Here is a 27,848-nt window from a genome sequence, read left to right as displayed (position 1 = left end):
ATGCATGGGCTACCAACAATAATAACCAGACCGAAGATATATTGAATACAAATTAGTGAGTGGAAATAATTTCTTTACTAGAAATAAATGATATAAAAAATAACAGCGGTGAATACCAGATGCCAAAAACTGACCAATGAGGTATAAACTATAAACTATAAACAATAAACATCCACGCATACACTTACGTCAACATATATACGAGATGCCATGTCATACACTATATGTTTAAAAGAACTTTTTCAAAATCTTAAACATTAATTTCCATTGAAAAATTTAGATCTCAAATAATTCCAAATTTAGATATTACACTTCATGTAATAAATATTTATTATTAGTTTAGAAATCATTTTCTTTTTAATTATCAACTAAGTTTATCGTTTTCCTCAATTATAAATCTTTAACACATGGACTGTGACAATATATTTCACTCTATAATATTTTTTATTAGTGATGGATATTAATAACAAATGTCCTCAGAATACTGTTTAAAGCTTAAGTAAGAATAAAATGAAACTTTATATTAAAAAATAGTTTTTAAATATAAAAAAATAATTGTCTTAATATTTAATGATTAGAAAAAGTTAACCAAACAGAAATAATTGTTGAATAAAAATAAAACATGCTCGTCATACACTACTAGAAGGGTGGCCTTTGAAGAGGAAAAACAAAATAAGTCATGTTTTAAAATGGTTTAATATTCTTAAATATGAGCCACTTTATGATATTTAGTCAATAATAAATAACTTATACCAAACATATTTTCATCATATATTTAACTTCTCTCTTTATCTTTGAATAAGTCTTTATATCTTTCTTAAGATAATAACTACATCAACAAATGAGTGTTTTATTTTGGAAAGTTGACATGTTTTAAAGTACATTTAAGAGTAGTACTAGTAACTATAGTTTTCTTAATTGGATTTAGTTAGAAATGATTCATAAATGGGAATGGTCAATGAGAACCGAAAGGTATGAGTGTAGGACCATGATTGAAAAAGTAAGAGTCAATTAACAATGCCACCATATGAAAAAGGTGTAGCTACAAACATTTCCGGAACCTTCCAATCTGAAGCAGAACATGGGACACGGTTATACTCATAAAGTTGCATGAACATATTTACATTTATGCATGAACTTTATCAACCTCATAAAGTTGAAGGTTACTTCCAAAAATGGAACCTTCTGCCTAGATGGGCCACCTTCAAAATGTTTCCATTCATGCCATCATGTTGTGCTTGAATTTCCTGCATTCTTTTCTCTCTTCCTTTAAGGGAAGATTCTCTTATATCAACTTGTCAATGTGCTTCTTCAAATCTATATCTATAGACTATCGATAAGGAACAAAAATATATTGTCTCAAATCTTATCTTATAAATAGTCTCACGTCAATATATTGAAGTAAAGACAATCAAAATGAATATATTTGATGGTTTTGATCAGAAAAACTAAATAAAACTATTTCTTTTCTCTTAATTAGATAAAACTTTACATTTTTCTATAAACAACCTTCACGATTTAATTAATTGAGCAACACTTATTAGGAGGGATAATGAACCTCGTGAATTAAGAACTATTGATTATAAAAAATAGTAGAAAGTATGTGACAAAGAATTTCTCCAAGTCATTATTTCCGTCCATGATCACCAACCCTTCCCACCCTTTATTTATTCATTAATTTCAAAATTTTAAAGTTATAAAGGTCTATCTTTTCATGTAACTTTATTTATATAAGACTCCACCCTTCCTCAGAAAAACAAAAACAAATAAATCCTACACAATTATCTCAATATTCTCTGTTTCTCCTTCTCTGTTTCCCCTGTTCCCATATAAACAAGAAAACAAGCACAAACACACATAGAGACTCAGTCACTCAGATATGGGTGCTTGTGCATCTTCACAGTTCATAAGAAAAGCTGAAAATCTTTGTTTTCAAACCAGTGTGAACATAATTCACATGGATGGTAAGCTAGAACAATTCAAAGAGCCTATAAAAGCAGAGCATGCTCTGTTTCAGAACCCAAATTGCTTCCTCTGTAGTTCAGAGTCTATGTATGTTGGGTCACTATTGACACGTGTGGATCCTAATGAAGAGCTTCATTTTGATCACATATATTTCTTGATTCCACTCTCCAAATCCCATATACCACTTTCTCTACATGAATTGTGTGAACTTGCTATTAAGGCTAATGCAGCTCTTGTTCATTCTCATGCTACTACAACCAACTCAATCATGAAATCTTCTTATGCCTCACATGCAAATTGTGTTACACATACAAGCTTGTATCAGGAATATTCACATTAAATTTTTTTAGCTTTGAAGAATAGAATTGTTGATTTCTTCATGTTGGTAAACTAAATCAACATAATAGCATTTTTAGTGCAATAATGAGATGAGTTTATTTTATTTGTTTATATCCTTTATATTTGAACAATTAGCATGCAATTTCATCCTGAGAGCAAGTTGTGGCCATCTCAGGATGAAATCACATTGATTGACACAATACAGCTAAGAATCTTATCTTGAGTGCACGTTATTGTTTTTTCTTTAACACTGAAAGAATATGAAAACAAAATTCAACTACAAATTTCAGACTACAAATGCATATGATAGTCAACTCAAAAATCAAAATTGAAAACAAAAACACATTTTAATAAGTCCATAGTTTAAATTGCAAATGTCAAACTACAAATGCATATTTTTTGGGTACTACCAAAGCCATCTTCTCACCCTTTTGGGTAAGGAATTAATCCATTTCCGAGTTCGTGGTTTCCCCTTCCAACAAGTGTTGCTCAGGATTCGAACCCTTAACCTTTTGGTCATTTGAGGATTTAGAAGGGCTTACACCACTAAACTACAAATGCATATGATACTTAAAAAGCTCAAAACATAAACAATAGCCAATAAAACATACTATAAATTTGAAAATTTGACATTAAGAGTCAAAATTGTCTCAATTGAGATCTCATTTCTTCATCACATGAGTTTGAAAAGTGACCAAAATTGCATTCATCAGTGAAGTGCCTAATTCAAATAATCCTGCCAAGTTGTACATTTTGTCATTCAAACAAAAGAAGAGCACAGACCCAAGTACTAGTAGTTTTATCCATAAACATGGAGCCTGCTGAGAATTACTCTATCAATCTTATTAAATTTGAGAGGAAAATAAGAACTGCATGAAACTAAGATGGAAGAGAGTCTAATTAGTGTTAGAGGAGGGTTTCATTTCACATTTGATGGCACCAACTAGCTTATCATAAGCTTCTCCCCATGCATTCTCCATTGCTGATGACCATATTTCAGGCACAGTTTCTTTTATGGTTTCCAAAAGTGCAGTCTTTGCCACCTTAACAATAGAAAAAGAAAAAATAGTCCATATATGAATTATATACATTACTCTTCTATTTCTCATTATATATGTAGTGATATATGTCATGTACATTATTTCTAGTTCTCATTATACATGTAGTGACATATACAAATAACCAATGGCCATGCTTTATCAATTATAACTCATAAAACTGTCTGGTAACAAAGCAAATGAGTTTATATGCTGCTATTCTGCTAATCAACTAGTTTAATGTTCAAATAGGTCCCATCAAAGAAAAGTTCTTTGTTGGTGTTTGGTAAATTGATTTATTTCAATGGGATACAAGTTTTTAAGCTTATTTGATAAGGGTAGCTTATCTGTTTATAAGTCACGGGTTATGTTATTATATATTTTAGCTACTTGTTTAACTTAGTGAATCTTATTAAACAATTATGATACAATTAGTTGACTTATTAACTTTCAACATGTAAGTAGTTTATAAACTTCTAGAGCTAGTTCTACCAAAAGCAATCATAATCATGTTGAAAGTTTGTATACCTGAAAATGCTCATCTGTTACACCGCTTTTGAAATGGGTAGCACCTATCTTTTGCAAGTTTGAATCTTCCACGTTTATTTTACCGGTCTTCCGAAGTTGAGCTGCTGATTCACATGTCTATAGTAACAAACAAAAACATAGTTAGATGGTTCTGTCTCTTGTAATAATGTTGTTGAAAAGTGAGAAACCACATAGAACTAGATACACAATTGTATAATTTATGGTCGGTTATTAATATGATGATAGTTTAATTACCATGACTAAGACAAACACGGCATGGGACTTGAGCTTTGGGTTTTCCTCCAGAGGAACCTTTGAATCTCTCAAGAATGAGAACATGTTCTGTGCTGCTGGAGCAGCCTTAAAAATTCTACAAAATTTGATGTCAAGAGTTAAAAAAACATGGTAATATTATGTTGCCATGCATGCATGGTTGAAATTGTTGAAGAAATATATTTAACTGATTTGAGTTGAAATGATGGGTTTACTTCAAGAAAAACTTGAGACCCAGATCTCCAGGATGCTTCTTCATTATGTTCCATGATTTCATCACAAGAGCTTCTTGCTCTTCAGTGAAAGTTACATCCATGATACTAACTGCTATAAAAAAGTTATGGTTTTGTGAATTGTGATGTGATGGGAGTGGAATATGAACAAATGTTTAAAGTTGGAGGTTGCTAAGGTAAAGATTGTATAGGACATGAAATTGTTGTCCCTTCATGGTTTGGGTGTGTTGAGATGAGAAAGATTCGTAGATATTAATATTGTTATCTGGTAATTCGGATCTAGCTTTCAAAAGTTGTACACCTACTCTTACGTAAGCCATGAATAAATCAAATTGCACTGGTGGATTCACCTGGTTAATGTTATTTTACTATAAGGTTGTTAATTTGAAATTATTATTGTTATTTATGACTCTTTGTTATTAGGACATTATATTTATATATCTATTGATTCTACCAATAAGCTTTTTGGTATGTGTTGAACCCTCACTGCAGAAGGTTACAACATTGATCAATTATTTTTAGATTGGTCAATTCTTATAATGTTTGAGTTTAAGTACAATATTGGTCATTATTGATGAAGATTAGTGAATGTTAATGGAGAGTGGTTAAGAACAATTTATTTCATATTTAGTGAATTGAATGATCAATGTTAATAAAGATTGGTCAATGTTTTCCCTGCAGAGGGGCCTGCTACAAACTACAAAGTATCCATATCCTTGATATTATTATTATCATCATCATCATTGTAATATCTATCCATAATAGTGTAAAGAACTCTTATGCTATCAATGCATACATCTTTTTCTATATTATTACTATTATGATGATTTGTGGTTATAAGATATTCATTATCGAACGAAATATGATTGATCATTTTGATGCCCCAAGTCACTGATTTTCATGGCTTCTTCTTATCTCTACAAACCTTCATGCCAAATTGCTATCACTTTTACATGGTGTGAGTTTTACCATTTCTGCTGATATATTATTAGAAAGAGGGGAGAAAATTACAAGAGGTTATGAAATTCTCTCAGACACAAAAAAAGATTATACTAAGTACTAGTAATTATATCCATAAACAAGGAACATGATAGGAAGCACTCTATGAATTAATCTTATTGAAGATGAGAGGAAAAAACTAGTACATGAAGTAAGATGGAAGATAGTCTAAGAAGATGGTTTCATTTCTGATTTGATGGCACCAACCAGCTGGTCATAAGCTTCTCCCCATGCATCCTTCATGGCAGGTGACCATATTTCAGGCACAGCTTCTTTTATGGTCTCTAAAAGTGCAAACTTTGTGACCTTAACAATAGAAAAAAGAAAGAATAGTCAATAAACTCGACATTCATGATAGATCATTTTGATGTCGTTCGATCCATGTAGTTGACCTCGTGCGATAAGTGCGATAAATGCTTGTTGTTGTTGTTGTATTGACGTTTATAAATAAACAATGCTTTCTCAACTATATTCAATATTGGAAATTTCTATACCTCGAAGTGTTCATCTACTACTCCATTTTTCAAATGGCTAGCACCTAACTTTTTCAAGGTCGATTCTCTCACGGTGACCTTACCAGCCTTCCTCAGTTGAACAGCTGATTCACAAGTCTGCAAGAACAGACAAAAATATTGATACCAATAGACACAAGTTATGTAAATTATGGTGGGTTGTTGAAATCATATAAATGGTAACAAAGTCAAAGGTAGTGAATGTATGTATGCAAAGAAAAAAAAGGAGTGAGCTTAGCTTACCATGACAAAGACAGAGAGGGCATGAGTTTTGAGCTTTGGGTTTTTCTCCAAGGGAACTTGTGAGTCTTTCAAGAATGAGAACATTTTCTGTGCTGATGGAGCAATCTCAAATATTCTACAAAGTTTGAAGTCATGAGTTCAATTATTCAAAACCATGGTGATGTTACATAAAGCTGAAATATAAGCAAGAGTTCAGAAAGTTGAAGAAGAAATGGCTTACTTCAAGAAAAACTTGAGAGCAAGCTCTCCAGAATTCTTCTTCATTGCATTCCAAGACTTCACAACCAGAGCTTCTTGCTCTTCAGTGAAACCTCTTACTTCCAGGGTGCTCATGATCTCAGATATGCTAACTGCTAAGGTGTTGGTTTGTGAATTGTGATGGGAGTGGATGAGTGAAATTTTGGAGTTTGCTATGAACAAGTTCTTATAGGAAATGAAATTGTCCCTTCATGACAATAGGGAGCCATTCTAGTTTGGTTGGGCTGTGATGCTGAATTGCGTCAGGAAGATCCTTAAAAGTATCATTAAAACTAGGTGCTGAGAACAAAATGGTTTTTGCTACCCAACATGCACATTTCAATCAACAAGTATCTTTTCTATTAATAGAGAGACATGTGATTGTTTTTTCTTATATTTTCAATAACAAAAATGTAATATGATAATAATAAAAGTGTCATTTCATATTATTTTGTAGCACTTGTCTTTTCATTAATGGAGACGGTCATTACTCGGGATATACAGAGCAGGACAAATAAGAAATAATGGTAAGATAGTGGATCATATTATTACAATTTAGAGTTTAGTGAGTCAATGGGATCATAGAGTTGTCATGTTGGCATATCATATTTTGTTCACATAATATTTTTCTATTTCATAGTGTGATTTTTCCCCTGCACCACACTAGATAAAATAAGAGTTTCTTTTGTGTTTCTATTATATTATATACTAGCCACTAAACGACCCAAGTTGCCATGAACAAATCAAATTGTATTTGTGGATCCTAGTCCATTGCATGAACTATTATGTATTTTGTTTCAGTCGATGCAACTTCCACCTACCCGTTCTTGATTAAAAAATAATAGTAATTTTGGGTGCAGGAAGGGAAGATGTTATTAACACTACTTTGTTACCAATTCTGATTTTGTAAAATAAAGAATTAAAATTATGTTTAGTTTGCCAAATATGGATAGAAATTTGAACTATGAATAGCTCAACACATGCGAGAAGATCTGAATACAAAAGCATGGGGACTCATGAGCCGGAAAGAACATAATACCTAGGCCACATCACACCAAAAACAAAGACAAGTATTCTTCACTACTGGAGAGAATCCTTGTTCGATCGGCATGGAGTACTTTGAACTTTGCGTTTGAGTGGTCAGCATTCAACTACAAGACACTTTAGGGTCGCGGTCAAAACTCAAAAGTCCCAAGGCCAGAAGGCCACAAATAAATCCCCCATTTTCAAAACAAATGGCCATCTGCACCATTTGCCTCAATAACAACTACCAACAATCATGACATTCACTGGCCAAAGAACAACTTTTAATAACACATTGATAAAAAAGGAAACATGAAGAAAATAAGATGTTACATACATTACAAAGAAAAGAGTACTATTGTTAACCAGAGCCATAGTATATATCAGGTATTGCAGCAACAGCTGAAAAAGGAATTTCAATCCTCTCTTTCACAAGACATCGAGCCTCCCCATTCTCCATCACCAAAACTCTCCCAGGTGGACACTGAGTAATTGGTACCACACCCTCATTTTCACTGGCACGTATTTCTTTCTCATTTTCTGTTTGTTGCCGCAAGCCTTGTACATTGAAGCGGATACCAACCTTGCCAAAATTAGGTCCAAAGCCAGACAAAGTTAATATTGATACCACACCAACAACTGTAACAACTGTTTTAGATAAACGAGCTATAAATAATCCCCATCCTCTTCTTGGATTTTTACCCTCATCGTTAACATGATTTTGCTCTTTTTCACTTGTACTCTTTTTTGCCTCAATCATCGGATCATGTGTGATTAATCCATTGTGATCATACTTATTCACAGAAGGGATATGTGGCTGATATTCCTTGTCCAGACGCATAGAGTATGGAGGGCGGCTTGGATATGGAGGAAGTAGTAGATCATTGTTGGGCTCCACCCTTTCACTTGCAAAAGAGCAAGCTTCATGTATCACTTCCAATTCCTTACCTTGGTACTCCTTGAGCTTATCGGTTAACATTTTGCGGCTGTTTTCAATCTCAGTCAAGGCAACTTCTCTTTCATATCTCTGCTGTTGTTGCAAAACCTAGAAATTGCACACAACACTTCAGAGTTAAGATTCTCAAACTATCATCCCAATCATATTTTGATTATTTTCTCCCCGTAAAGTATTAAAAACATGAAAAATAAAATAAAAAAGTAGCATCCTACAATCCCCGTTACAAGTTTGATGAAGATAGCTTTCTACTGATAAAGTACCAAAGAAAACAATACAATATCCTTATAGTGGCACAGTAGGAAAAAGTGCGAAAGACTAAAGGCATAGGGATAATCACTTCAAGAGTAAAAAGTTTCACTTTACATTATGGGCAACTAGTTCAAGAATGAACATTGCATGCATTTTAGAATGCAAATGTGCATTAGAAATGTATTTGTGAGTAAGCATGAAAATATACACCAAGTTTCAACAGTTACCTACTAAAGACCCAAGCACTTCATGCAATAAATCTATAACACTCTTGGCTGAAAACACACACTACATATTTCTTTGGTGGCAGTAAACAATGGAGTTATTGAACATGTACAGCTAGTATATAGCTAGGTCAAGTGCTGCATAAAGTATATGAATAACAGTATTCATGGAGTAACTAGAAACAGAACAAGACTTCAATTTCCACAAAATTGTATCTTAAAAAATGAAAAAAATGACCCATGTTCTTATTCAACGAACTATCCTCGACCCACAATTCCTAATCACTAAAAAAGCCTAAAAAATGAATCCCCACTTAAAAAAGATGGAATTTTGATATGAAGAGGGTAATGGGGGTTAAGCACCTGCAATGAAGAAAGCTGGGTCTCCAAAGCTTCAAGGGCATTACAAATGTTGATAAGCCTTTGAGTAGTTTCATCATCATCATCATCATCATCTCCATTGGGAGTGGTGGTGGCTGTGTGGATGCAATTGCTGATTTTCAATCTCAGTTCTATGGCTCTCGCTAACACCAACCCTATTCCCTCTTCTTCCATATTTTTCTGTCTCTCTTTGTTTTTTTGTGTGACCTAATAAATAATTCTAAAGCGCCAAAAACACCTTTTTCTATCTTTCTATCTTCTGTTCTATATGTGTCCTCGTCTGAATGGTGAGAGTGGTGGTGTGAGATTCTGATTCAGTGATTATGGTGCCCCTTTGCTCCTTAAAAAAAGACGAGTAATGTTTTTTTTTGTTGTTATAAAACCAATGTTATCTTGTCATTTTTTTTAAGAAATTAATTTCTTTTGGATTCTCTTCCTATCTCTAAAGATCAAAACGTTCCTTTTGGTCGTCATAAAGGAGGTTTAGTGTGACATTTCATCATTAGATCACTTACTTGTTGATAAACGAATAATGCATGAATATATATAAATTTATCATGAATATTAATGATTGATTTTTCTCTCTTCATTTTGTAACAAAAGAAACTTTTTACATTTTTTTAGATAAATTGAAAATATTAGTAAGGATAAAATAGAGATAGATTAATTTACCTCATGGTTTGTTAATAAGTGTAGATAAATAATAATATAGATAAATTGGTATTTATCTATACTCTTATTAACAAACCATATTTGTTAGGAGAGATGTACTAAAAAATGATTAGTTACATGCTAATTAATACTTTGGTGGTTTATTTAAGAAAAAAACTTCACCTTGAACAAAATACGTAGAGTTCACCTTTCATCATAGTTTCTTAATCTTTTTCTGTGCCTATTGGAATGATGATCATAATTTAGTACTCATGAGTTAATGCAAGTGGTTTGAATGATTTTGGCTTAATTCAATGTTTTAGTTTGTTCAAATTTTTTGAATGGTGTTTAGCTTTTAGGGAACCAACAATGCTCAATATTTAAAGGTTTAGCCCAATGTTACAACTAAAGCAATAACCACGTTGTATTGCAATGCAAATTGTTTGTCAATGAGGCCTTTGAGATTGATAGATCCTCTGGTGTACCTTGACCATGGCAAGGCCATAAAATCTGGTTTTGCATCAAGCATTTTCACTTGTAATCAACTCATCCATCTTTATTCTAACCATGGCCTTGTGAAAGATGCCCATAAACTGTTTGATGAAATTTCCCACCCAAACGTGTTCTCTTGGAATGCCATTATTATGGCATACATAAAAGCACGTGACTTGACAAAAGCACGTGCCCTTTTTGACTCTGCCCCTCACAAAGATTTGGTTTCTTATAATTCCATGCTGTCGGCTTATGTTGGTGCTGACGAGTATGAAACTGATGCACTTGATTTGTTTACTACAATGCAATCTGCACGTGACACAATTGGGGTTGATGAGTTCACTCTGACAACCATGCTTAACTTGACTGCCAAGCTACATAAGGGGTGTTACGGGGAGCAGATACATTCATATATGATGAAAACCGCAAACAATTTAAGTAAATTTGCAGTGAGTTCTCTAATCGACATGTATTCTAAATGTGGTTCGTTTCGTGAAGCATGCAATGTATTCAGTGGTTGTGTTGGGAGGGTGGATTTGGTTTCAAAGAATGCAATGGTTGCAGCTTGTTGTAGGGAACGAAAGATGGACATAGCTTTGAGTGTGTTTTGGAAATATCCTGAATTAAATGATATTGTGTCTTGGAATACATTGATTGCAGGATATGCCCAGAATGGATTTATGGAGAAATCACTTGCCTTGTTTTCTGAGATGATAGAAAATGGTATTGGGTGCAATGAACACACTTTAGCAAGTGTTTTGAGTGCTTGCTCTGGTCTAAAGTCGATGAAACTTGGCGAGTGTGTCCATGCTTGGGTGTTGAAAATTGGTTACAATTCAAATCAATTTATTAACAGCGCCATTGTTGACCTCTACTGTAAGTGTGGGAATATTCGTTATGCAGAGTCAGTCTATGCAGGAATTAGGATTAAAAGCCCATTTGCAGCAGCTTCATTGATTTCAGGCTATTCATCTCAAGGCAACATGGCAGAAGCCCAAAGGCTTTTTGATTCTCTAACCGAACGAAACTCTGTTGTCTGGACAGCTCTGTGTTCTGGCTATGTCAAATCACAACAAAGTAAGGCGCTGTTCAAACTTTTTAGAGAGTTTACCACTACAGAAGGTCTAGTTCCTGATGCAATGATCATTATCAGTGTGCTTGGTGCCTGTGCAATACAAGCTACCCTTACACTAGGAAAGCAGATTCATGCTTACATCTTGAGAATGATATTTAATATGGATGAGAAATTGCTGAGTGCTTTGGTCGATATGTACTCAAAATGTGGGCATATCATATATGCTGGGAAAACCTTCCAACTAGTTCCAGTTAGTGATAGAGATGCAATCTTATATAATGTTATGATAGCTGGTTATGCTCATCACGGATTTGAAGATGATGCGATTCAGCTTTTTCAGGAAATGTTGAAGAAAAGTGTCAAGCCGGATGCAGTCACTTTTGTAGCACTTCTATCAGCTTGTCGGCACCGTGGATTAGTAGAGCTAGGAGAGCAATTTTTCATCTCAATGCAAGAACATTACAATGTAGTGCCCGAGATTTACCACTATGCATGTATGGTTGATATGTATGGAAAGGCTAATCAACTAGAAAAGGCGGTAGAGTTTATGAGGAAGATTCCCATACAAATAGATGCTACAATCTGGGGAGCATTTCTTAATGCTTGTCAGGTAAGCAGCAATACAGAGCTTGTCAAACAGGCAGAAGAGCAACTTTTAAAACTTGAGGCAGATAATGGGTCTAGGTATGTGCAATTGGCTAATGCCTATGCCGCTGAGGGGAAATGGGATGAGATGGGAAGAATAAGAAAGAAAATGAGAGGGAAGGAAGCTAAGAAGCTTGCTGGTTGCAGTTGGATATATGTGGACAATGACACTCATGTATTTACTTCAGGTGATGCATCCCATTCAAAAGCAGATGCAATCTATTCCACTTTGGTGTTCTTGAATGGGAAGCTGTATCTATCAGGCACAAAGCTTAAGCAACTTAATGACATGCAGGGTGATGTTGTTGAGGACATATTTTGATAGTGAACTAGCCAATACCACTAAAACTGCACAAATCAAGACATTGAAGCATTGATGGTGTTCTTCCAGGTACCTGCCATTTCTTCCTCTTAGCTGTAGCCTTTACACACAGAGATGTCAATATATGGCCCATTACGTCATTGTTGCAAATTGCTCTTCGAATTTTAGGAATGAATAATCGTTCCTAATGTTAACATATGCAATATTGTCCTGTTCCACAAACATAATTTTTTTGCAAATACTGCACACAGCAATGTAGAACCACAATCCGGCAAAATGACTTACAGTTTGACTATCAGGAGGCACATCCACACATGTGTATGGCAAAGCTTATTCCTTTTGAAGTGGATATTTAATAGATTATAGGTCACATGAAGGTATTCAAGACAGAAAAGGTGTTCTACATCACAAAGTGTCTAATTTTTTGTGACATATTGGAACATGAAGACAGATTAACACCTAGTCATCTAGTGATTATGGAAGTTCATGTGAGGTGTTAGTATAGAGCCAGCTCCCTGTTCTCCGCTGCTGTTTGTTGTTGACTTTCTTGCTTTTTTTATTGATGCTAGTTTGCTGCTCTGCTGTGAAGACACTCTGTAAGTTTGACGCTCAGATACATCGGTGTCAAGTCACAGGTTGATTCTTGTATGACTAGAAGTTAGATCATGACATACATGGAGTCCACCCTTCGCCACTTATTCATGTTAATTGTTTCTGAAGGACTTATGGACTTCCATGGATCCTTGGTTGCCTATTACATACATTGTAAGTTCATAGTTAGTGAATAATCAATTACTCTAAATCTTTAATCAGTATACAATGTCGTCCTATATGTGATTTAAATTTTAATCCAGGTTGCAATGTACTAGTTCTTCACCAGAGAGAAAAAGGAAACACTTTGATTCTAACTAGATGACTAAAGCTTTTGATGGATTTTTTCTTTGTAGGATTTCATACTTGAGAAATTAACAGTAAATAAATTCTTTTTAAATGATTCTCCCTGTTACCTTCTCATATGGTTTGATCAAAAAGCTACAAGAATGTGCTTCTATGTATTGCAGGGTGGCAATACAGATTTCTGTGGAGCAAACATATAGGAAAACTGTGTTTAGATTGACTCATCCACTAAAGCAGATGTCGGGACAAAGCTTATACAGCCATAGAGTCAAAAAACAATTTAGCACGAGTAAAATACTTAAACCCAAGGACCTTAAGATAGACTTGTACTGCAAGGTTTAATGTAGTTCAGACCCCCAAAATTTCCAGGTTCTTGCTTGATATCTGGTGTATATTCATTCTCTACTCCATTCCCTCAAGTTGAAGTGTTGCCATTCCGAGTTTAATATTTTCATACATACAAGGCAGACAGTCTTTGAGAAAGATCCATTTCTTCTTGCATTTACACAAGCTTTTACCATCAACTATTAGTCTTCGGATATGGACATTAATGCTACCCAAACAAACATATTCATGAATTTCTACCAAGGGAAGTGATCACCATGCTAAGTCCTTCGAAATCAGGTAATGGAAATTGAAGTTATGAGGGGCTAATTCAATGCCTTTCCAGCTTGCCTTTGATTGAAATTTCCGAATGCTCTTCCTTTGAGAATCAGGCAGATAAGGCTTAACTATCTCCATCAAATCAGATGCCTCAAGACCTGAATTTTTTGCGAATGAATCAACTATCTTGGGCAGAACTAGTTTATGTTCCTTGGTTATAGTGATAGTGGATTTGATGTATTCTTCTTTTGCCAATTCTAGCTCTTCTGAGACTCTCTTGGATGTGTAAAGACGTACCTGAGATAGTTACCATATAAGAGGATTATCTCCTTTGTTTAAATTAGACAATGTTTCAAATTGGTGATCTGCACATATAAATATGTTTTTCTTTTCATTCTGTTTTCTTGAGTTACCAAGAAAAAAGGGAAATAAGACCAAAAAAGTCAAGGTTGACATATCCTTCTTGATAGACAAATGTGCAATAAATACGGAGAGAGCAGAAGTCTACCGCTGGGTCGGAATGGCTTCCAGAGCAAAGAGCAAATAGTAATAAAGGTTCCGGACGATGTATGGCATATCCCTTTCTTCCATCTCTAACTTTTGGTTTCGTCTTTGAAGAACACCACAGCCGCAGCCACTGGGAGAAGAAGAAAGGTGAATTACTGTGTTAAGAAAGGTGTATAACTAGTTTGCTTGCTATGTAAAAAGAAAAGTCTGCAAGTTAAAGGAATTTCGTTTACTTGTCCTGGTCCTGGACGAGGCAATCTGCATCCCAGAATGAAGTTCTGTATCTGGTCTACACTTATAGTATGACCCCCAATGTTATATGCAGCCTGAAATATCCATATCCGATAGTTTATTTTAGCACTAATTTTTACCAGTCAATTCCTTTGAGTTCTATGAGTGACTAACTTACCTTTTGTACTGAAGACATTCTTTTAACATTGTTGGCTGAAATTCCATAAACCAATAAGGCCTGTGGAGAACAGACATGATGGTAAGATTGGTTCATGTACTTGAGGAACACCATGCATGAAATAGAGTAGCTTAGAGGTTTAGAAATTTTACATGCATTGCTAAGGCATTGTGCACATTAATCCAAAAGGCTAGCTTTTCCTTATGTTTCATATATCTAGGATTAACGTCTACCAGCCGGGAAACAAGTGACCTGCTAGAGAGTTGAATACAAAATTGTTCTATCACACAGGAATTATCTAACCAAAAAAGTACATGTGCAAATATTGGTACTGCATACATTTTGATGCATTATACTACTCTTAACTTCACTTTTCATTTTCAAGGTAAAGTCTTAATATGTTGTTTCTTCACCCACCAAAAATATCATTTAGAAACTGAACTTCTGAATTTGAATTAAACAACATGATTAAAGAGAATAAGCACTATAAGATGTCTCACCTAAATCTCCTTAGCATGTAGTCAATTTCTTTTAATTTCTGGTTATCTGTGCATAATTGCTGAATCCTTACCATTGAGCAGTAAGGCCCACTAAATTCTTTTGACCCCTTGACATGGAAGGGTATACTGGAGTTTAAATTGAAGGATGGATGCTTCTTCCACTGTGATCCCCACTTACTACCCTGGCTCTGTGAAGATAACTCATAACCAGATGATGAAAATCTAAGAGGCGGTGAAGCATTTTTATGACCAAGAAAAGGTGATTCTGTAAGGTCACAATATATAGCTGATATGCACTTAATCATCTCCTCTGAAAGCCAATTTGGTGTCTCTGGAACATTGTCAACATAGCCATTCCCAAGATGTTCTGCCAGGCTGGTTGAACTGGATTTAGCATTCTGAGCTTGCTGGTGAAATAAAATTTGAAGCTACATATTAGAGAGGCCCACATATAAAATATAAGGATATGACTACTTTTATTATTTATTATACTTACCTCTAGCATGGATAATGGTAGAGAATGGTAATAGTCTACAGCTTTGCTCTTAATGTTCACAGGAGAAGAAGCTTCAATTGAGCAAACTGTTCGATGAGATAGTTCCGAGTGACATCGAACAATACTAGAGTCTAAAACAGTTTCTTGTTCCAACAGATTATTGCATTCCTTGAGCTGAAAGTCAGCTGAGTTACGGTGTGAAATGAGGTTACTACAGTCCTGAAATGAAGTTTCTGCGTCTGAGATAGCACCTTCGCCTGGTGCCGCTGAAGTTCCTTCGCCCAGTGTTAGAGGTGAGATCTGTTGATCAAATCTTTTCCGATACAAAGAGAGCAGATATTGTTCCAAATACACAACTTCTAATTCTAATATTCCAATTTCCATTATCAGTTCCTTTGCAGCCTAAAAGTTGATCAAGAGATGGATATAATTGATTGTCAGAAGAAAGACCAAGCAAATCCCAAACGATTGACAGAGTAAAAGTGTATCTCCATGTACCTTTGGTATTGAGTTTTCTACTGTAGCATCCTGTGACAAAGGCAGATAACATGCTTTCTCTAATGCATGCCTTATCACAAACTGTTGCTGTAATCGTATTCGAAGCTGTAGATTCTTCGCAGATAAAAAACATGTATGAAAAACTATCAACCAAATGCATGTAAATATAATGAAGGACAACATTAGTACCTCTTGAGCCAAAGAACTCTGAAGATTCTTACTATGGTGTTGCTTCATCTTGGATTCATTGCTATTTCTTTGCTTTAGTTCTCCCAGTTCCTTTTAATTATAGACAAGAAAGAAGATTTGTAAATAATAACTATGATGTAGCAAAGTATAGAATACAACAGAAACAAGTATTCACTTCTATGATGAAAATAATCCATAGCTGAAGGCAAATACAAAAGAATAATGCTCATATAGTTGTAGTAGGTGAGAGAGGGAAACCATTTTAGGCTGATAATATTCTTCACTGATATTCTCTAACTTATCTTCCATGATTCTCCTTTCCATTAAGTCACTGCCACAAGAAGAAAAAAGTCATTAAAATTAACATTGGCCCTATTAATCTGCTTAGTAATACAGAACATTCTCATAGCACCAGTTTTGGCATTGCAGATAAAAAAAATGTGCAAATATTGAACATTCTTTTCTAAAATTACTTCCAGTAATATTAATGTCTTTCAGGAACATGCCATTCATTATAAGGAACTATGAACTGTTAGTTTAATCTGGTATTATGATCCCTGTGATCTTGAAAAAAGAAAAGCAAAAGAAGTTCAAGGTAGGAAACAAATTATGTCATCAAAACCTGTTGGAGCACTTGTAAGTTGAATCTGAAAGTGGTGCTTCCATTAACATGAATTGGTTGAAATCAGAATGGTGCCATTCTACTTGATGCATGTCAGCGTCAGAATTGGCTTAAACACTGTCTATGAATACACCAAAACAACATTAAATGCTATGGGGACATACAAGGACCATACATTGACAAGTTTCTTAACAGTGACAATGTCAAAATGGGAGATACATCCAAACTACATTAATGCAAAACATGGCTGCTGAATCTCCATTCTGATAGAACCTGACTTATCACACTGTCCAAAAATCCAAGATTTTGGAAAGTTGAACCAAACTTGGTTGTTAAAAAATCAATTGGGCTATTGGTTATTTCAGCTTCAAACTCAGAAACACCTTGTTCCTTTTTATATGCCTCAGGTAAATGTTACTTTCAACCACATTGTTATAAAGAGAACATGAGGGTATGTTTGTGCTATACGGGTGTTAACAATCTATGAAGCTTACAAGTTTTTCTTTTTGACTAATCTCAGCTTTTTGGAAAAGTTATGCCTTTTGCATTTCATTAAAAGAAGAAAACCAGGTCATAGATTTTGAAGGATATGATATTTCAAAGTAAAACTTAGGGATAACAAAAGAAGGATGTGACAAGAAATAGGAAGGAAAACTGAGATCATGCACATGGGAGATTATGCTCTCAACAATGATGCAAAATATACAACATGCATGTTGAAGGAGTTAGAATCTTCTAGCAAGTGATCACTTTTATACTTATACATAGAGATAAAAATGTTATATCATTATATCTTATAGATAAAAGTGTCAACTTATATTATATCTTTTCTCTTATTTTGGATATACTAGTCTCTCTATTAATGAGAGTATCCTAACCAAGGTTGAAAGTCACACACCAACTTTTAATCTTTTGTGATGGTGATGAGCTTTTTTGCATTACATTAAAAGAAGCAAATTATTTTGGATTAATTTATTTGTTATTGCAATGTTTAAAAGACAAAAAGTAGAGACCTTCACCTTTTAGGATGGAACAAAGTGACAAAAAACAAAGTGGTGATTAAGGTCATAGTTTGTTGGACAATGGGATTGCATAATAATGCATACAGTTAGTTCCACTCGTGCACTTAATTTCTTTACTAAGCCATTCCAAGAGCAAACTCCCATGTAAGGTATTTCACAAATCATTTACCATGATTTATGCTAAAGATGGTAACATAGCACTGTCCTTGAAATTTGATCAAGTAATTTAGTTATTCTTTTATGCCTTCATTTAAGAGTAGTTTTAACTTGCCAAGTTTAAAACTACTAGTACTACAATAGGATGTGAAAAGGTTTGCTAATAACTTTACTACCTAATCTTAACTGATGCAAGTCATTGTTGGTCTAGTGGTGTAAAGTCATGCTAGATCTCAGGGTGATCAAAAAGGTTAATAATTCAATTCATAGGAGCGACACTTATTAGGAAAGATAGTTACGAATCTCGAAAGAGATTAGTTCTTTATACAAAAGGGTAAGGGATATCCTTGGTAGTACTAAAAAAAAACTTGGAAACCTCTCAAATTTCACACTGTATAATTTGGTGTAAAGAACCATAATGACATATAAATAACAATCTAAGCTGTGGACTCTTCTAAATGCCTATTTATATTTTTTATTTACTAATCCAAATTTTAGTTTTCTTTAAAAAAATATTAATGTAATAGACAATTGAGTGTGAATATCAACATCTTATATACAATTGCTAAAGTATATGTGAATTTATATCAGAAAAAAATAATATAATATTGCATAAATTTACAAAAGAGTACAGGAAATATTAATTTTTTCACCATGTATTTATAAGTTAATATTGTTACACTTAAAGCATGACCCCTCCACTAGATAATGGTAGCAACATGGGGGAAGAATGAAGAAGAAAATATATACAGTAAGATTGGTGACTTTGAATAAAAAGGAAGACGCACTTAACATAAAAAAGGAGCCTCAAAAGAGGTGAAAGTTAATTGTGAAAGGAATTGAAGAAGCAGTATATGTTTTGATATGAAATGACTGGTTTTTGTGGGCTATACTTTGTCTAGTTTCATTGAAGATGGAGAAACATGGAATGGATACACACAATTTTTGCATTGTCAATGGCTTTGATGGGGAAAAGTATCCAACCTTTTGTCCTTGATGAGGTGCTATTCACATAGGTAAGTGCATAAAATAATATGTTTCCATGTGATTACAAACTTAGGTATAGATATTTTCAATTTTGCATGTCTGCATATTAATATATACCAACTTAGTTTCTTATAGGCAAACTGTGTTATTTCATTCAACAAATTAATATATAGATGGAAAGTTTACAACTTTTTATAAGAAAAAACATTGTAGTGCCCTTAATTATTTTAAATAAATAAGCTGTAAAGTTTTGGTGGATAAAAGTTGCTGTAAAAGAAACATTTTTCTACTTAATATGTATATATATTTTATATTCTATTATTCTCTTGACCATAAAAGAAGAAAAATGTTGTGCTTGAATAATATTATATATATATATATATTCATAAACAAGTTGATAACATGATAAAACAACTTGGATCCATATGTAGCTACGTGCAATATGGAAGTTAGAATTTAGAAATTGTATGTTCTAACAAACATTTTGATATTGCACGAAGTTTCTAGTTTGACTAGTTCACAATTAACTAGGTACTGCCTTGAAAACCAAACACAGTATTGTAATATTTCCTATGTTGGGATTCCAATAATCAGAAACCATAAAAAATGATTTACCATAAACTAGAATAATTAATTATGAATATTTCAGAAGAAAGTGACAGACATACTTGTGGCTTTATTTGTTGGTTATACAAACTAGACCAATGGGCTTAGTAATACTGAATCAATAAAAGAATCATGTTGTGATGTATTTGTTAAAGAGTAACATTAATGAGCATTGAACCATTCATAGTGTATGGAACCAAATGAATGCATGCATATCGGGGTTAGTAAAATTTTATAAGATTGTGAAAAGGTGACAGAAGTTTCTTTCCAAAAATTAATAAAGATAAAGAATCTTTACGTTGAGATTGGTGAGACTCTCAGTGAGAGACAAAATGCATGGAAAACAATAACAACAACAATTGGAAACTTCAAATGTTGCTGCAACCATTGCATTAGTGCATTTCAGGGTAGCCCTTGCCAATGATAAGAGTGACCCTAGGTTTCTATGTTTGCCATAGATTAACATCAAATTTTGATAAGATAACTATAAGCATCTAGAGAAATAGTCCTCTCTTCTTAATTAAACCAAAAAACATATTAACTAAAATGTTGTTAATAAATACCATAAGAACATTCTGTAAGAGAAGTGGGAAACTTGTCTTATAAAAATTGATGTTTAAAATTTTAACGTATTGAAAATTGTTAAATTTAGTTTTTCAATAATAGTTATTTTAATATTTCTTGATGGATAAAACTCTGATAATAAAACTAGTCAGGCTATAATTATACGATAATGGTTAGGATCCTCTTCATTAATGGAGAGATAAAGTACCTAAAAAATAACATAAAAAAATGAAGTGATAAGACAATTTTATTCTTAAAATACAAGAATATTACCCTTTTACCCTTAAATAAAAGTGGAAAACCAAGAACTTGCATCTCTGATTTCTTTTCCATACGATAATGTACACAACCCAACCTTTTTATATAGAAAATAAAAACTCAGAAAAATGGTTCCCAAAGAAACCCACTAATACTATCAATCTATTCTTATTTTGGGATACATCATACATATGCTTCGCCTCTACATATTTGTTCTCTCGTTCCATTTTGCTTCATACCGTAAGTTAAGAGGAAATAAAATTATGAGTTATTTATTAAAACAAATTTATTAACCAATCAATGGAAGCCACATATAACAAAACTTAATAGTCAATTTGGTCATCATCATATTTGGACGACTGGGTTGGTGTGATTATGAAAACAAAGATTTAAGTGGAGAAACTAATATTTCATTCTTATTTAGTTATTTGTAACACATAAATTAAGAAACGTAATTAATATGTTATTTCTATCACATTTATGTAATATTTTACTACCTTATAATTTAATTTATCTAATTATAATAAATATAATAACTTTATTTCCACTTATATCTCTCATTAGTTTTATAAGGGGGAAATCTCACATAATCGTTAATGTTGCGTTGATTTTTATATAAACAAATAAATAAGATATACAATTGATGAACATTAAAATCCAATACCATATATGTTATGAGAAAAGATGTACACTTTCTTGCATATTGGAGCTTGGTTTGTTGAAACCGTTGAGTTCAGATGGGGAGAGTATTTATTTGGTTTTTCACAGGTATACTCATACTAGAGATAAACATGTCTAAGTCGGGAACATCTCCAGATATGTGGAACTAACTCTCCCAGCGAGTATTTTTTTCATCCATAAGATTCGAACTTAAGACTTTGCTTAAGGAGAATCAAGCATATACCACTTTAAAATAAAATAATTTAGAAAACTTCAAATAGTTAAATTTCTTTTGCAAATGAGATAACACAAGGTCAATGACCTATTTACCTGCTGCTCCTAGAAAAAGTACCATGTATCCTACTTATTTATTAGAAAGACATATCATTTATGAAAATTGTATTTTACCCTTAAGTGCTTAACAAGAAAATTACCTAACTCCGGGGGAAAATCAGTGAAGTACAAAAGATACGAATGAAAGCTATATACATTTATACAACCCCAGGATTTCAAGCAGAAAAGAAAGATTGAAGCAAATGGGTAAAACCCATGCATGCATGCATGAATGTCAACATTTTGGACATGACTTCCTAATCCACAAGGTCAATCAACTTGTGCTGTTCCACCTTGCAGCAGATACAATAATCTTTTTTTCACTCAGTTAACATTTCTGATCAGCATCCACAGAGTCAAACTGAAGAGGAGATATATAACAAACATAACAACATTATATTCATAATACCATACAAGGTCAATCAACTTCTGCTGTTCCACCTTCCTTGCATGAATGTGCTTTTTTAACTTCAAAATATTGTTTCTATATCGTGTAACTTACATTGTCTCAAGCTTAAAACAGTTGAACACCACAACTATTTACATATAGGTTTGTAGCCCTTAAATATATAAGCAACATAATGATATTTGAGCAATTTTTCTTATTGGGGTAAGCTAATATTGTTCCAGAAAAGGAGTCATAAAATCAATAAATTTTGAATCAGGCTTGACCCATGATAGCAAATGTAGTAATTATAGGTTTCATGGGTGTGTGCACTACCAAAAGGCTGCACAATGCAGTAGCATGATCGATAAATATGGGAATACTTTACTGCTTTCATTATATTTCCTTGTTTTTTCCTTATTTGATTGGTGAGCTTCAATCTGTAGTAGTAGTAGTAGTACACTATTAATGGTTACCTTTGTGTTGGGGTTTTCTATCAAAACATTACAACATAAAAAATTAAAAAATATGGCCCAATATCAAGGCTCCTACCAAATAGGATCTAGGGAAAGTATATGAACGAGACTATTCCCAGGTCTAGAAACTATGAACTCTTGGTCAGTTAGTAGTAACCTTGCCTTTTTGTCAAGGTTCGCCCTCTATCACAACATCACAAATTATCGAGATAATATCTTATAGCATGTTTGATTAGAGAAAACGAGTTCAGTTTTCATTATTTACTATCATTGATGATTATAATAGTGACTAGTGTTTCCATTCCCCCCTCTTAATTATGAACGCGACTACATGTTTTCATGTTCTTATCATTGCTTCTTGTACAAGTAATTGAAAGGAGGAAACATAATGAAAATAGGGGAAAACAATAAGAATTAACCATAAATTGAATGAAAACATGTCGCGCTATTATAATTATCAAAGCATAGTAGGAAATGAAACTTGGAAATATTTTCATATACCAAAGAGGACCTTATTATTCTGATTATTCATTTTCTCTCATTCCTTCTAAATCAAAACCATATAATATAGAAAACACAACAAATGAATATCGATGCCATATGGTCATTGCCATAAAACCGTAAGGTATTTTTAAAATAAAATGTTGCTACAAAGCAAAACCATCAAAAACTAGTTGTTCTATAATACCAACCATCAAGCCTTATTTATAACATGTCAGAATAATCATTGGTTGACTAAACTCCCCCTCTGATATTATAGAGAAAACTCATAAATGGCTAATGCAAAATGTTTTGCTTTTAGTGTTAAAACAAAAACCTACAATAGATATTTACCAGTATTATTAGTCTTTATCGCTCAAAGCCAAAACTTCTGATGCCCTCTCTATGCCATTTGACTTGTATAGAGCTATGTTGTGACATTTCTCGAGAGAACCCAATAAATCATTCTGGATGCAATCATACCTGCATCAGAAAACAGAAATTATCAATGTCAAAAGTCGGAGATATACATACCAGCGCCTTATTTAAAAGAAGCACTCACATTTTTTGACAAAGTTTGTCAATAACTGTCGACAGATTGATTATCTGCATTCTTATCTCCAGAACCTTATCATCAGTAAAGTTATCAAAAGGCTCCGCCAAAATTTTAGAGATCTTCTCAACATTTGCCTCAAGCTGCTGCTGTTGATCCTCAAATAAGTTCTGTTTTATTTCCCTTTTAGCTTCTGATATTTCGTCCTTAAAAAGCTCATCTCCAAACATATAAAATGCAAATGCATATGAATATGACAGGATACGCCTAGATCTGAAAAGTTTGGAGAGACCATTAATTACCCAGCTATAATCTCTGAGTTTGGAATCTTTTTCTTCTGAAATATCAATCCTCCTTTGTATGGTCTCTTTAAGTTTACTTTCAAGCTTAAAGGAGTCTGCGTGAGCTTTATAGCGGTCATGATAGTGCATATAACGATGTAGATGCTGCTTTGCCCGTGCAGCCGATTCTTCTTGCTCTTTGTAACGACCACAGCTATGACCAGATATACTTGACCATGTATGATCTCGGCCAGTGGCTCCACCACACACCCAACTGCATAAAAAATGGAGTAAGTATTTAGTGACTACATGTTAAAGAGAGCTAGGACAGGAATAGGTGGCTTCAACACTAGATCCCTATTAACCACAAATTAACTAAATATTTATAGCCAAAAGTAAAGATAAAAAAACAATATTGAAAAGTTGAACAAAAATAAAAAATGCAGCAAGGAGAAACACTGACCAAAATGATTGGCCACAGATACAGCTAACCAAGTTACATCCACCATTCTTCTCCACTGGCTTGTGGCATTTTGGACAAGGTTTTGTATGACATGTTATCCAGTTAACAGTTTCTGATTCATCTTGACACTTCTTAGCCCAAAGCTCCCACATCAAACATGAACAAGGGGAGTGTGCTTCTGACAAGCAACTAAAACAAAATTGTAAACCACATGAACATTCTACCTCACATAATTCATCACCCTCAACACGTATTGCATTCCCACAGTGAGGTATGCTAGGACACCATTTAACTCTCTTGTTGTCTTCGATGTAAGATTCAAGAAGAAAGCGTTCATATTTCTCGGCCATATCAGGGTGCTTTCTACTAAGTAGAGTTCTTACAACTGCTTCATCACAAATGGAATTGCATTTGTGCGCCATACATCTAATGCGTTTACTTTGGCCCTCGTTTATCTTGACAACAAAATGCTCCGTCCAACCTGTAAAATGACATAAATATGGAAAAAAACTCATAAATAAGTTTGCATGAAATCTCACCATTATGCAAAAGATAACAATGAGATATGATTTCTAGTAAAACTTCAGGTTCATGCAAGTTCAACCATTAAATAATGAAACCACAATATATTGAAACTAGCAATCAATCTTCAATATCAGTCTCACCTAACACTTGATAATCTGATTGAAAAGCTATTGAGTTTTTATGCCCTAAGAAATCTTGGAAAGAATAAAAGTCGATGAATAAGAAAATAAACACTCACATGTGTTGCAAAAACAGTGACCACAGTCCATTCTTGTTGCTTCATCACAAGGAACATCCTCTATGCAGATTTCACACATTATTAAACGGTGAACTGGTGAGTTAGAGTGATGATCTTTATCCAAAGCCACACCAGCTTCCGCAAAGAGACGTGCAACCCCATTGTCCGCATACACTGCAAACAACTTCTCAGCATCCCAACGATGATAAATAAGCAGGATCCGTGCATGTTGCTCTGTAACTGATAGCATGTCCATCACACTTCGCAAATCCTCCATCTGCATGAATGCGCATAGGGGTCTTAGAAAACCCTAAAAATATATTTTATTTCAAAAACCTAAAAATATACATAAACCAAGTATATTGTGGTGAGGTGTGAACTCCAATTTTTAACTCTATAGTAGGATTTGTCCACATTTTGCTAAAATGACTCTCCATATACTGTGCAAAGAGGAACAAAGACGTAGTAAATTCTTCCTTTGCAATGTTACCTGTGCAGCTAGCAGCGTCTCTTTAGTAATCAACTGCAAATGACAAAGCAGTTTGGCAGAGTATGAGTAGTGCACGGAATTACACGTAAAGAAAGATGCAGCTTAACATAATAACCATAATTTTTAAAAATCATGCATAGGATCAAATAACCAAGAACCAAAAAATAAAACAACCATGACTTCTGTTAATTTTCAGATAAATAATACATTCAGCACACTCAGTAATTGAACAATGTTGCAAAGGATAATCTCGTGCAAAATAGAAACTGAACCAGACACGTAATTTGTAAAACAACATTTATCCAAAAAATACAAAGCATTCCCAATTTTGTAACAAACACAAGTATTTACCCAAACATAAACACTTAAGCTAAGAAAATTATAAAGTTCCAATCTTTAAAGAAACCCATGTCAATAAAAGATCAAAGATAATGTACTTCTCAAAAACTAAAGCTAGTTTAAAACGCATAGCAAGTGAAAAAAAGGGGAAAACATACGTGTAAATTAGGTTGAAAGAAAAATCTAAAAAACTAATCTTTTTCAAATAAAGCAAAAGAAGAAAGATGAAAAACCTATAGTAATTGAAAGAATACCATAGTAGAGGAAGCCTTTGCAGTAACCAACTTATAATCGATTTCTTCGCTTTCGTAAGCGTCGCCGGAGTAATCTTGATCGTCGGAGTATCGATAATCATCGTCGCTGCTGACGTAATCCACCATCTCTAACCACTTAACAGTTGGAATTAGTAACTGAGAAACGAAAAGAAAATGGGTATTTTATTTGATGAATACGCTTTTTTCGCGAGTATCGCAAAAATGGGGTTGAAGAATGAATCTAATTTGGTGATCGTGCAAGAAAAAAACGGAAATTCCGACGTTATCGCCGGTGAGAGTGAGAGATAGAACACAGTGTCTCATACAAACACACAAAGAACCTTTCCTTTTATAGAATGAGTTTTTTAGTTTATCATCCCAATTCATTTTTAATTATAATTCATTTTTTTTAAAGTAATTCAAATGAATAGTGAAAAATGTGCTAGTTATATTTGATATTATCGATGCATAGATTTAACACTCATTTGTAATCTCTTGCCTTTTGAAATAATATTAATACATAAATAATATAAAAATTTGTACAGGCAATTATTCATCATTCATTTATATTATTTTATTTAAAAGTTAAAAGTCATTAACGATTAAGAATAAGTGGTAATGAATGATATAGTGATAACCTGAAAATTTGGTGTACATATTATTTTCTCTTTCCTTTTTTGCTTTTACAAACACAATAATTGGAAATTAATAATTGATTGTTTCCTCTTTCAGATAGAATAGGAGTTTCTTTTTAGCATCCTTCAAATCCAAACTGAATCATTAATAAATAAACAAAATATTAGTTTAAGATATATGTCACTTTATTGTTTATTCTATGAGTAAGAAAATTGGTGAATAATGTTATATAACTTTACTTTTTATTATACTTCACAATAATGTTTCCTCCGTGCTCTCCACACTTCTAGCACGTACATCAAACTAATTAGAGTTGGAAGGTTGAAGTTAATCTACTAAGTGTAAAGTTTAAAATTTGTATATTTATAGTGTAAAGTTTTTTACATTATCAATACATCACTCATAATTAATTTATATTACTTTTGTTTGAAAATCAATGATAATTAATAAATCAGATGATTAAAAAACACTTGTAGTGTAATCAACATCTTATTCGTTTGTTTATTACTATTTTTTAACAGGGATCGTATACATTGCTATTTGGGGGGAATTGTGATTGCCAAATATGTTTAGGGAGATTGGGAGAATCACGAGAGTTGGTATACTTGCTCTTTTTCATATGTTTATTTCACTATCTAAAGATTATGTATGTGAATTACAAAATTACTAAATGTCTTCAAATTTTAGCTTGCAATTGAACCAAGACCTTCCCCAAATGCATTTGAAGTATTTAAAGATTGATTTGGGAGTTGAAATTAAAGGAAAATGAAATAATGCACTTCAGATATGAAATATATTTGGGAGATAATTATGAAGCTTTTTTATTCATTTTATTTATTCTCTTAAATTCAATTTGCAAACAAATTAAGAAATGTCCCTTGTTATATATTGGATGTCTGTCTCCCAATAGAAAATAGGTTAAACATACATTTGATAACCAAATAAAATGTCTTATTAACATCATTAACATCAACAAATATGCAAAATGTTTTGTGCGTAGAAATTATGTCCCATAAAGCTCACATATGGAAAAAA

General features: G+C 33.3%; 6 protein-coding genes across 12 annotated transcripts; 2 read left to right on the top strand and 4 right to left on the bottom strand.

Annotated features, from left to right (window-relative positions):
- LOC109325049 lies at positions 1,731-2,436 on the top strand. The gene has a single exon (XM_019557193.1). The coding sequence runs from the start codon at positions 1,880-1,882 to the stop codon at positions 2,303-2,305; it is 426 nt and encodes a 141-aa protein (XP_019412738.1). The 5' UTR covers positions 1,731-1,879; the 3' UTR covers positions 2,306-2,436.
- On the bottom strand, positions 3,047-4,721 carry LOC109325037 (hemoglobin-2). Its single transcript, XM_019557179.1, has 4 exons — positions 4,358-4,721; positions 4,125-4,239; positions 3,870-3,986; positions 3,047-3,347 (listed from the first exon to the last, which is right to left on the bottom strand). Exons 1-4 carry the CDS (start codon positions 4,456-4,458, stop codon positions 3,201-3,203), a joined length of 480 nt encoding a protein of 159 aa, XP_019412724.1. The 5' UTR covers positions 4,459-4,721; the 3' UTR covers positions 3,047-3,200.
- LOC109363491 (plastid division protein PDV2-like) lies at positions 5,459-9,512 on the bottom strand. Its single transcript, XM_019609756.1, has 7 exons — positions 9,184-9,512; positions 7,754-8,434; positions 7,527-7,609; positions 6,350-6,574; positions 6,130-6,244; positions 5,869-5,985; positions 5,459-5,680 (listed from the first exon to the last, which is right to left on the bottom strand). Exons 1-7 carry the CDS (start codon positions 9,373-9,375, stop codon positions 5,543-5,545), a joined length of 1,551 nt encoding a protein of 516 aa, XP_019465301.1. The 5' UTR covers positions 9,376-9,512; the 3' UTR covers positions 5,459-5,542.
- Positions 10,276-15,542, top strand: LOC109325423 (putative pentatricopeptide repeat-containing protein At3g18840). Of its 4 annotated transcripts, XM_019557798.1 has the most exons (3): positions 10,276-12,455; positions 12,686-13,151; positions 15,423-15,534. In XM_019557798.1, the coding sequence occupies exon 1, from the start codon at positions 10,302-10,304 to the stop codon at positions 12,384-12,386; it is 2,085 nt and encodes a 694-aa protein (XP_019413343.1). In that variant the 5' UTR covers positions 10,276-10,301; the 3' UTR covers positions 12,387-12,455; positions 12,686-13,151; positions 15,423-15,534. The 4 variants fall into 4 exon arrangements, with proteins under 4 accessions (XP_019413343.1, XP_019413344.1, XP_019413341.1 ...); XM_019557799.1 differs by lacking the exon at positions 12,686-13,151 and having other exon boundaries at positions 15,423-15,542; XM_019557796.1 differs by having other exon boundaries at positions 10,276-13,151.
- Positions 13,359-17,745, bottom strand: LOC109325425. Of its 4 annotated transcripts, none has more exons than XM_019557802.1 (11): positions 17,108-17,743; positions 16,744-16,816; positions 16,486-16,575; positions 16,297-16,401; positions 15,799-16,200; positions 15,303-15,709; positions 14,955-15,057; positions 14,803-14,862; positions 14,627-14,719; positions 14,395-14,523; positions 13,359-14,183 (listed from the first exon to the last, which is right to left on the bottom strand). In XM_019557802.1, exons 1-11 carry the CDS (start codon positions 17,197-17,199, stop codon positions 13,881-13,883), a joined length of 1,857 nt encoding a protein of 618 aa, XP_019413347.1. In that variant the 5' UTR covers positions 17,200-17,743; the 3' UTR covers positions 13,359-13,880. The 4 variants fall into 4 exon arrangements, with proteins under 4 accessions (XP_019413347.1, XP_019413345.1, XP_019413346.1 ...); XM_019557800.1 differs by having other exon boundaries at positions 16,297-16,410; positions 17,108-17,742; XM_019557801.1 differs by having other exon boundaries at positions 14,955-15,054; positions 16,297-16,410; positions 17,108-17,740.
- On the bottom strand, positions 23,204-26,522 carry LOC109325426 (probable E3 ubiquitin-protein ligase ARI2). The gene is made up of 6 exons (XM_019557804.1): positions 26,178-26,522; positions 25,585-25,617; positions 25,095-25,371; positions 24,332-24,812; positions 23,597-24,142; positions 23,204-23,517 (listed from the first exon to the last, which is right to left on the bottom strand). The coding sequence occupies exons 1-6, from the start codon at positions 26,301-26,303 to the stop codon at positions 23,397-23,399; spliced, it is 1,584 nt and encodes a 527-aa protein (XP_019413349.1). The 5' UTR covers positions 26,304-26,522; the 3' UTR covers positions 23,204-23,396.

The sequence above is a fragment of the Lupinus angustifolius genome, chromosome LG13, assembly GCF_001865875.1.
Source record: "Lupinus angustifolius cultivar Tanjil chromosome LG13, LupAngTanjil_v1.0, whole genome shotgun sequence".
NCBI classification, from domain to species: domain Eukaryota; kingdom Viridiplantae; phylum Streptophyta; class Magnoliopsida; order Fabales; family Fabaceae; genus Lupinus; species Lupinus angustifolius.
This window is presented reverse-complemented; position numbering and strand designations above follow the sequence as displayed.

What these genes read in the sequence shown, in the direction of transcription:
- LOC109325425 (XM_019557800.1), bottom strand. Translation starts at nt 17,199, where the DNA reads ATGCATCAAGTAGAATGGCACCATTCTGATTTCAACCAATTCATGTTA. An exon ending in TACATGCTAAGGAGATTTAG is followed by an intron (nt 15,058 to 15,302) that starts GTGAGACATCTT and finishes TCAACTCTCTAG; the next exon opens with CAGGTCACTTGTTTCCCGGC. An exon ending in CTCGTCCAGGACCAGGACAA is followed by an intron (nt 14,524 to 14,626) that starts GTAAACGAAATT and finishes TTCTTCTCCCAG; the next exon opens with TGGCTGCGGCTGTGGTGTTC.
- LOC109325426 (XM_019557804.1), bottom strand. Translation starts at nt 26,303, where the DNA reads ATGGTGGATTACGTCAGCAGCGACGATGATTATCGATACTCCGACGAT. An exon ending in CAAAGGCTTCCTCTACTATG is followed by an intron (nt 25,618 to 26,177) that starts GTATTCTTTCAA and finishes TGTCATTTGCAG; the next exon opens with TTGATTACTAAAGAGACGCT. An exon ending in TCACTGTTTTTGCAACACAT is followed by an intron (nt 24,813 to 25,094) that starts GTGAGTGTTTAT and finishes GTCATTTTACAG; the next exon opens with GTTGGACGGAGCATTTTGTT.
- LOC109325049 (XM_019557193.1), top strand. Translation starts at nt 1,880, where the DNA reads ATGGGTGCTTGTGCATCTTCACAGTTCATAAGAAAAGCTGAAAATCTT.
- LOC109325423 (XM_019557799.1), top strand. Translation starts at nt 10,302, where the DNA reads ATGAGGCCTTTGAGATTGATAGATCCTCTGGTGTACCTTGACCATGGC.
- LOC109363491 (XM_019609756.1), bottom strand. Translation starts at nt 9,375, where the DNA reads ATGGAAGAAGAGGGAATAGGGTTGGTGTTAGCGAGAGCCATAGAACTG. An exon ending in TTTGACCGCGACCCTAAAGT is followed by an intron (nt 6,575 to 7,526) that starts GTCTTGTAGTTG and finishes ATTGTCATGAAG; the next exon opens with GGACAATTTCATTTCCTATA. An exon ending in TAGTAGATGAACACTTCGAG is followed by an intron (nt 5,681 to 5,868) that starts GTATAGAAATTT and finishes TCTATTGTTAAG; the next exon opens with GTCACAAAGTTTGCACTTTT.
- LOC109325037 (XM_019557179.1), bottom strand. Translation starts at nt 4,458, where the DNA reads ATGGATGTAACTTTCACTGAAGAGCAAGAAGCTCTTGTGATGAAATCA. An exon ending in GGTCTCAAGTTTTTCTTGAA is followed by an intron (nt 4,240 to 4,357) that starts GTAAACCCATCA and finishes CAAATTTTGTAG; the next exon opens with AATTTTTAAGGCTGCTCCAG. An exon ending in CCGTGTTTGTCTTAGTCATG is followed by an intron (nt 3,987 to 4,124) that starts GTAATTAAACTA and finishes TTGTTACTATAG; the next exon opens with ACATGTGAATCAGCAGCTCA.